We start from the raw sequence: 10,000 nt of genomic DNA on the forward strand, positions 1-10,000 counted from the left end.
GGTTTGTTCTTTCGTTTGTTCTTTTATTTGTTTCACTTGTTTGTTTGTTCATTTATTTGTTTTGTTTGTTCATTTATTTGATTAGTTCATTCATTCAAATTTTTGTTTGTTCATTCATTCATTTCTTTTTTTGTTTGTTTAATTGTTACACTTGTTCATTAGTATGTTTGTTTGTTCATTTATTTGCTTTGTTTGTTCATTTGTTTGTTCTTTCTTTTTTCATTTGTTTGTTTGTTCTTTTCAGTTCAATTCAAGTTTTCTGTAAAGCACCTTTCACAATAATTATCATTACAAAGCAGCTTTGCATTACAGTCCAAATTAGAAATGTTGAGACATTGTTTGTTTGTCTGTTCGTTTGTTTTGCTCATTTGTTTGTTAATTTGTTTGTTTGTTCAGTTCATTCGTTTATTTTGTTGTTCATTCATTTGCTTGTTCATTTGCGCAAATCAATTCAAGTTTTTTGTGTAGCATTTTTTCACAATTATTATCATTTCAAAGGAGCTTTACAAAAGGTGCACTGTGTGTTAGTAAAGTTGTTTGTTTGTTTGTTGGTTTAGTTGCATGTCCATTCCTTTGTTCGTTCATTCATTCATTTATTTGTCTGCTTGTTTGTTTGTTTGATCCTTTATTTGTTCATATCTCTGTTTGATTGTATGTGTGTTTGTGCATTCATTCATTTTTTTTGTAAATTTTTTGGTAACAATTTACAACAAGTGTTTGTGCCTATGCGCGTGTGTGCATGTGTGTGTGTGTGTCTTAGGGAGCGCTCAGTGAACGTGACGGAGGCTGAGAGTCTGCAGCTGACGGTCAGTAATCTCCGCCCAGAGGCCAGCTACTCCTTCAGGGTTCTGGCGTACAACGAGCAGGGGCCTGGGGAGAGCTCAGAGGCCATACGGCTGTCTACACAGGCCGAGCGTGAGTGTATACACACACACACACACACACACACACACTCACCATTCATTAGGCAAATCACTTTGAAAATTTTATTTCAAAGGAGCTATATAAAATACCTTATTATATATTAATAAATCATAATAAATTATTATTATTATTATTATTATTATTATTATTATTATTATTATTATCATCATTAGTATTATTATCATCATCATCAATCATCATTATTTATTATTATTATTATTATTATTATTATTATTATTATTATTATTATCATCATTAGTATTATTATCATCATCATCAATCATCATTATTTATTATTATTATTATTATTATTATTATTATTATTATTATTATTATCATCATTAGTATTATTATCATCATCATCAATCATCATTATTTATTATTATTATTATTATTATTATTATTATTATTATTATTATTATCATCATTAGTATTATTATCATCATCATCAATCATCATTATTTATTATTATTATTATTTTTATCACCATTATTATAATTATTATTATAATTATGATCATTATTATTATTATTATTATTGTTGTTATTATGGTTATGATTATTATGATCATTATTATTATCATCATCATTATTATTATTATTATTATTATTATTATTATTATTATTTCATATGCACATTTCACATATAATTTTGCATATGCATGTTTAGCGAATGACACTCAATATTTTTAGATATTTGGACTAGAAACAAGACATGTTTGATGTGTGTGCGTGCGCAGTTCTGGTTCCGGGTCCGGTGGAGAATCTCCAGGCTGAAGCGGTTTCTCCGACCTCCATCCAGGCCTCGTGGGATCCTCCGGCTCCAGTAAACGGCCCCGTGCAGAGCTACCGGCTGCTGTGGACCGAGACCTCCAGTGGGAAAGAGCAGGTCAGATCATAAACTCTGATCTGAGGTCAGACGGAACACAAGCATGCATTTACACCCAATAGTGCGGTAAAGCGTCTGCAGTGTGTGTTGAAGGCAGCAGTGTTTTAACAGCACAATCGACCCGCTTCACTGAAGAGACATAGATTGAGTTTTCAGAACTGATCTAGATGCAGTTATTACAGTTAAAGAGACAGTACACCCAAAAAAAACGAGAAATCTGTCCTCATTTACATGTTCTTCTGTTGAACACGAAGAATAAACTGAAGAACAAACACACACTGGTAAAATATGCCTAAATTCACAGCTAACCCTAACTCTGTGCAATGTGATTGGTGGTAAATGTGTTTTAAGGTGGGGCTTCAGCATGACTCCACCCTCTCATCCAGCCGTTTAGCTTGGATTGTGATTGGTGGTTAATGTGTTATAACGCAGGGCTTCAGCTTGACTCCTCCTCTTCATCAAAAAATTTAACTGTGCGGAATGTGGTTGGTAGTTAATGTGTTCTAAGGTGGGGCTTCATCATGACTCCTCCCCCTTCTCTAGCTGATTTGAGATGTCAATGTTAAGCTGTTTGTATTTGTCAGAATGTGATTGGTAGTTAATGTATTCTTAGGCGGGGCTTCAGCTTGGCTCCTCCCCCTCATCTAGCTTTTTAACTGTATGGAATGTGATTGGTGGTTAAGGTGTGTTAAGGCAGGCTAGAGCGTGACTCCTCCCTCTACTCCAGATTTTAAATGTATGGAATGTTATTGGTAGTTAATTGGTTCTAAGACGGGGCTTCAGCTTGGCTCCTCCCTCCCTTCCAGCTTTTTAATTGTATGGAATGTGATTGGTGGGTAGTGTTTTAAGGCGGGGCTTGAGGATGACTCCTCCCCCTACTCCAGTTTTTAACTGTATTGAATGTTATTGGTAGTTAATGGGTTCTGAGGCGGGGCTTCAACTTGGCTCCTCCCCTCCTCCAGCCTTTTAATTGTATGGAATGTGATTGGTCGGTAGTGTTTTAAGGCGGGTCTTGAGCATGACTCCTCCCCAACTCCAGTTTTAAACTATCGAATGTTATTGGTAGTTAATGGGTCCTGAGGCGGGGCTTGAGCATGACTCCTCCCCCTCCTCCATTTTTTTTTTGTGATTGGTAGTTAATAAGTTCTGAGGCGGGGCTTCACCTTGGCTCCTCCCCCTCCTCCAGCTTTTTAACTATACAGAGTGTGATTGATAGGTAGTGTTTTAAGGCGGGGCTTGAACATGACTCCTCTCCTTACTCCAGTTTTTAACTGTATGGATTGTGATTGGTAGTTAATGGATTCTGAGGTGGGGCTTGGGTGTGACTTCTCCTCCTCCTCCAGCCCTTTTATTTGAAAGTAATGTGATTGGTAGTTAAGGTGTTGTGAGGTGGGGCTTCACTGTGACTCCTCCCCCTACTCCAGTTTTAATTGTATGGAATGTGATTCATTGTTAATGTGTTTTTGGGCGGGGCTTGAGCATGACTCCTCCCCCTCCTCCAGTTTTTATCTGTATGGAATGTGATTGGTAGTTAGTGTGTTTTAGTGAGGGCTTGAGCATGACTCCTCTCCCTTCTCCAGTTGTTTTAGGGCGGGGCTTGAGCATGACTTCTTCTCCTACTCCAGTTTTTATCTGTATGGAATGTGATTGGTAGTTAGTGTGTTTTAGGGCGGGGCTTGAGCATGACTCCTCCCCCTCCTCCAGCTGATGTGAGATGTGTTTGTTTATGTTGATGTTAATATTATGCTGTTTGTGTGTGTGTTGTTCAGAATGTGGAGGTGGTGGGTCAGAGCTACAGGATGGAGGGACTGAAGAAGTTCACAGAGTACAGTTTGCGAGTGCTGGCGGTGAACAGACACGGTCCCGGGGTCTCGGATAAAGACACACTCATCACCACGCTCTCAGACGGTAAGAGCAATACTCAACATTAACAAGCAGGAGACTTCTTTACATTCAACATCTCTAGAACAGGGGGTCCGCGGGGTCTTACAAACTATTCAGAGTTGATCAATCAATTTTGAGTAGTTATGATTGAATTAATATAATGAAAATATTAAGATTTAATAAATGAATGAATCTGATTGGTCTGTGAAGCTGCTTGTTATAAAAAAGACTTTATGAATTTTAACCCACATTTAATTAATAATATTAATAAGAGATGAGCCGTGGATGTAGCGCTGAAAACGCATATTTCAGTTCTGTGCAGATATACTGCAGTAGCAGCGCTGTGTGTGTCCGTCACTGAAGAGCACGCTCACATGAGCAGTCTTGTTAACGGACACTAATGATGCCTTTGATCCGCCTGTCACACACATGTCACTTCTAAAGTGTCAATCAATTTCACAGCCTGTCAATCATCTCTGATAGCTGACATCTGACATACAGCTGATCTGAGAACAGTCAGACTGCGCTTGTGTTCAAAACAAAGGTCAAAAACTTCCCTCAATTCACTTAGAATGAGCCGCAGGCATGCCTGTCTGATCAACAACTGAAGGTTTTTATATTCATAATCCACATCAAGCTTTATTCTAATATTCAGTTCACTTCAATTAAACTTTTTCCTAACATACACGTTATCAGTTCTTGCTTTTCCTGAGAATCAAACCTACAATCTTAGTGTTTACTTGCGGCATGCTGTTTTTGAGCTACATCAATGTTTTTTGTTGTATATGATCAAATAAATGCAGCTTTGCTGAGCTGAACAATCTTCACATTAACAGTGTTTTTAAGCCTCATATACACTGCAACCTTTGTTTTTTTCGACACTAATATTTAAGTGATTTCCACAGTTGATGAACATAGTGAACGTGTAATCTCTCTCTGACACTAGATGGCGCTTAACGAAAAACTGAAATACTCCGGTACACAAGGTTTTATATTCATAATTTTTTTTAAATGATTATTTTTTTGCCTTGCAACCACCTGCAATCTTAGCATTTACATGTGACTATTTCTACTATTTGCTCTACTATTTGAGCTACAGCTACATTTTTTGTTTTGATCAAATAAATGCAGCCTCTTTGGGACTCGTGCACGCTGGGAACCTCATCACAGCATTTTTTTTTTAGATGTTTTTTTTATTTTATTTATTTATTTTTTTTCACTTTTGATAAGCAGTGGGAACATGCAAAATCACTCTCTGACACTAGATGGCACTTAATGAAAAACATCAATACTCTAGGACACAAGGTGCTGCTGCACAACTTTGTTTTTTTTTATTGACTTTAATTACGTTTTGGCTGCACGGTGGCACACACAGTCTTAGCGTTTACTTGTGGAATGCTCTACTGTTTGAGCTACTACCAAGTTGTTCGTATTTGATCAAATTAATGCAGGCACCTTGAGCCTCGTACACACTGGGATGCTTATCACAGCAGTTTTTGAGATGTTTTATGATTTATTTGTGATGATGAGCCCTGTGAACATGCAAAATCACACTCTCTAACACTAGATGGCGCTTAACGAACAAAATATTTACTCCAGTACACAAGGTGGCACTGCACAACTTTGTTTTTCATTATTAATTATAATTACGTTTTCTGTCTGTCAACTATTCACAATGTTTACTTGTGGCATTCTCTATTTGAGCTACAACCAAGTTTTTGTATTTGATTAAATTAATGCAGCCTTTTTGAGCCTCGTACACACCAGGACGCTTATCACAGCATTTTTCGGGATGTTTTTTGAGCATTTTTTGTGACGATAAGCCGAGTGAACATGCGAAATCTCTCTTTGACACTAGATAGTGCTTAACGAACAACATAAATACTCCAGTACACAAGGTGGCACTGCACACACTTTAAAATATATATATTTATTTTAATTAATCTTGTGGCGTTGTTTACTATTTACTTGACAGCTAAATTAATTTTATGTAATTGCCTTTTACACACTGGTATGCTTTATCAAGATGTTTTTGAGTGTTTTTTAGTGACGATGAGCCATGTGAACATGCAAAATCACTCTTGGACAGTAGGTGGCGCTTAACGAACAACATAAATTCTCCAGTACACAAGGTGGCGCTGCACACCTTTTTATTATTTATTATAATTACGTTTTTCAGTTTGGCAACTAGCCACAATCTTTAAACACAGCCTTTTTGAGCCTCGTGAACATGCAAAATCACTCACTGACACTAGATGGCACTTAACGAACAACATAGATACTTCAGTACACAATGTAAATGCAGACTTTTTAGCCTCATATACGCTGGGACGCTTTTCGAGATGTTTTTTGAGCGTTTTTTTGTGACAATGAGCCATGTGAACATGCAAAATCTCTCTCTGACACTAGATGGCGCTTAATGAAAATCATAAACACTCCAGTACACAAGTGGGCGCTATTTATTATGATTACGTTTTTGTGTTTGGCAACTACCCACAATCTTAGCGATTACTTGTGGAATGCTCTACTATTTGAGCTACAACCAAGTTTTTTGTATTTGATTAAATACATTAATGCAGTCTTTTTGAGCCTCGTAAACACCGGGACGCTTATCACAGCAGTTTTTCCGAGATGGTTTTTAAGCATTTTTTGGCGATGAGGCGTGTGAGCATGCAAAATCAATCTCTAACACTAGATGGCGCTTAACGAACAACATAAACACTCCAGTACACAAGGTGGCACTGCACAACTTTAAAAAAATATTAAATTCTATTTTTCTATATCTTATAATAAATTATTATATTAAAAATGATAATAAATTATTAAAATATTTTATTATGATTTATGATTTATTTTTATTTTATTTGTTAGATTACGTTTTTCCAGCTGTTAACTACCCAGAGTCTTGGAGTCTACTTGCGACACGCTCTACTATTAAAACTATATAAAATTCTAAATGACTTTGATTTGTTTGATCAAATTAATGCAGCCTCTTTACATAGAATCTTCTATTGAAAGCATGATGATCGTCATTAACCACGAGTTATGGGCCGTGTGTCGGTGGTCTTACTCATCCGGCAGGTCTTCAGCTGCAGTGTTTGCTCTGAGAGAGAGAGAGAGAGAGAGAGAGAGAGAGAGAGTGTGTGTGTAAGAGAGATGAGTGTGTGACGGAGCGAGCGAGAATGCGACGGATCTTTTTAACATGCGGCTCAGACCCGCTGCGTTCTCTACAATCCATTCCCATCATGCACTCCTCTGCTGCTTTGTCTCATACTGGGCTGATTTTCTGCAGATGTCGAGCGGCAATCAGACACAGCTTAACCTGCACACGCATGTGTGTGTGTGTGTGTGTGTGTCTCTTTCAGTCTCATTCTCTCTCTCTCTTTCTCTGTTTATATTTCTCTCTCTCTTTTTCAATCTCTCTCTATTTCTCTCTTTCATTCATTCTCTTTCTCTTTGCAGTCTCAATCTCTCTCTCTCTCTAGTTAAAGTTGTATTTGCATGATATTGTATTGCACTATTGCCAATAAAACAATATGAACAATATGGAATATATTTACATTTTAAAGGTAAAATAAAAACAAAATAGAATAAATGAGAAGTAAATGATATATGTGTACACAGGGTTTGGAGAGTGAAGCTGAAGCTGTGGTCAGTGTAGTGTTGTTGGTGCTCTGTCTGCATGTCTCCTCCTGCTGTTCAGTCTTCACTGATCTTCATCCAGCAGTAGAGCAGAGTGTGCAGGCTTCATCAGCAGAGGAACAGCACAGTTCTGCTGAAAATACTGCACACAACACAGCATTATGGGGACACAGCAGAGTTCAGAAGAGGACAGAGTGTGTGTGTGTGTCTGTGAGCGAGACAGCAAGTGTGTGTGATGATCAAGAGCCGCGGTGTCCAGAGTAATGTCAGCAGACCACCAAGAAGAAGAAGCACATCCAACATGAGGAGCTGTGGAGGCCAGAGGAAGCTGTCTGAAAGAGACGTCCGGCTGATAACCCTGATCTATCCAGAGCACATCAGACCACAGCTGCCTGACTCACTGCTGAATTAAAAGTGCAGCTCGACTCTCCTGTGTCCAGCAGAACTGTTGCTCTGGAGCTCCACAGGGTCAGTATACATGACCAACTGCTGGAGACAAACTTCTGCTCACTCCTGCCGATGCCAAACGCTGGTTTCAGTGATGCAGCAATGAAGATCTGGAGCTGTGGACGATGTGAAACATGTACTGTTCTCTGATGAGTCCACCTTCACTGTCTTTCTCACATCCAGGTGAGTTACGGTGTGGAGAAGCCCCAAAGAAGCGTCCCACCCAGACTGATGATGCCCAGAGTGAAGCATGGGGGGATCAGTGTTGGTTTGGGCTCAATATCATGGCGTTCCCTTGGCCCAATACTGGTGCTAGATGGGTGCTGGGTCACTGCCAAGGACTACCCAACCAAGGACCATGTGATTCAATGGGTCAAACATTGTATACTAAAGGCGGTGGTGTGTATCAGGATGATAATGCAGAAATACACACAGCATGACTGGAGACAGAGTGGTCTGATGAACATGAAAGTGAAGTTGAACATCTCCCGTGGCCTGCACAGTATCCAGACCCAAACATTATTGAGCACTTTGGGGTGTTTTGGAGGAGCGAGTCAGGACAGGTTTTCCTCCAGCAGCATCAGTAGTGACCTGAACACTATTCTGAAGAACAACAGCTCAGAATCCCTCTGGCCACTGTGCAGGACTCCTGTCTGTCATTCCCAACACTGAGGAGGAGGAGCTACACCAGCTGATGCTGGACTGAGGAGGAGAAGCTACACCAGCTGATGCTGGACTGAGGAGGAGGAGCTACACCAGACTGATCAACTACTGCGCTCTAATACTAAGAGTTTTGGTTTCATTCTCCAACCACTGTGTGTATGTATGTGTATATATATATATATAGCTCTCTCTCTCTTTCCTTCTCCCCCTCTCTCTCTCTCTCTCTCTCTCTCTCTCTCTCTGGGTGCCGTGTGTGTCTCTCTGCATTATCTTCAGTGTGTGAGTGTGTGTCTGCAGGAATATATTGTGTGTCAGCTTCTATTAGAGAAATGCCTCAAACGAGCCGCTGGAGCTCCTTCACCATCAGCCGGCTTAATTAAGGGCCCTCGTGTCACGCTAATGAAATCCTGTGATGACACTGCATGCACACACACACACACACACACACAGTCACATATACACAGACACACAATCCCAGTCTCTTATAGACAAACACATATACAGACTCTAAGCGCTGACCAACACACTCACACACACACACACACACACACACACACACACATATACACACGCTAAATTCTAACACACTAAAAGCAGCACACATAAACAGTGACATATACACTAAACACTTATACATAAACATGTATACACACAGTAAACGCTGACCAACACACACACACACACACACACAGTGACAGTAACATACGCACAAACACACACTAAACACTTAATACAAATACAACTAAAATGCAGGAGAATATCTAAAAAGGATCTAAATTGATGAACAAATGAATAAATGAACAAACTAATGTATGAGCGAATGAAGGAAGAAACAAACAAACAAACGAATGAACAAATTAACAAACAAACAAATAAACGAACGAAGAAATGAAGGAATGAACGAAGGAAGGAACAAACAAATTAACAAACGAACGAACAAAAAAACAAATTAACAAACAAATGAAAGAACAAATGAACGAATGAACAAACGGAGGAAGGAACAAACAAACAAATGAACGAGCAAACAAGCAAATAAATGAATGAACAAACAAATGATCGAAAGAGCGAACAAAGGAACAAACAAACAAACGACTGAAGAAACAAACAAATGAACAAAGAAATAAACAAATGAAAAAAACGAACGAAAGAACAAAGAAATGAGCAAAGAAAAAAACGAATGAACAAATGAATGAACGAACAAATGAACAAACGGAGGAAGCAACAATTAGACGAATTAACAAATGAAGAAATGAACAAACAAACAAATAAACAAACGAATGAACAAACAAACGAATGAACATAAATGAATGAACATAAACGAATGAACAAACGTCCGAACAAACAAATGAGCAAACAAATTAATGAATGAACAAACGAATGATGGAACAAATGAACTAATGAATGAACGAATAAACAAACAATTGAAGAAAGAAACAAACGAATAAACAAATAAACGAATGAACAAACGAATGAACAAACAAACGAATGAACATAAATGAATGAGCAAACAAACGAATGAACATAAATGAATGAACATAAACGAATAAACAAA

The 10,000-nt window shown here is 38.4% G+C and overlaps 1 protein-coding gene across 1 annotated transcript in view; it reads left to right on the plus strand.

Annotated features, from left to right (window-relative positions):
* The window catches only part of dcc (DCC netrin 1 receptor), a 168,090-nt gene that overhangs the window by 66,762 nt on the left and 91,328 nt on the right, over positions 1-10,000 (plus strand). Inside the window, exons 6-8 of the mRNA XM_056458908.1 lie at positions 761-915; positions 1,664-1,812; positions 3,582-3,720. Of these exons, the coding sequence (XP_056314883.1) occupies positions 761-915; positions 1,664-1,812; positions 3,582-3,720 (443 nt within the window). The remainder of the gene's footprint in view (positions 1-760; positions 916-1,663; positions 1,813-3,581; positions 3,721-10,000) is intronic.

Source organism: Danio aesculapii, chromosome 5 (assembly GCF_903798145.1).
Source record: "Danio aesculapii chromosome 5, fDanAes4.1, whole genome shotgun sequence".
Lineage (NCBI taxonomy): Eukaryota > Metazoa > Chordata > Actinopteri > Cypriniformes > Danionidae > Danio > Danio aesculapii.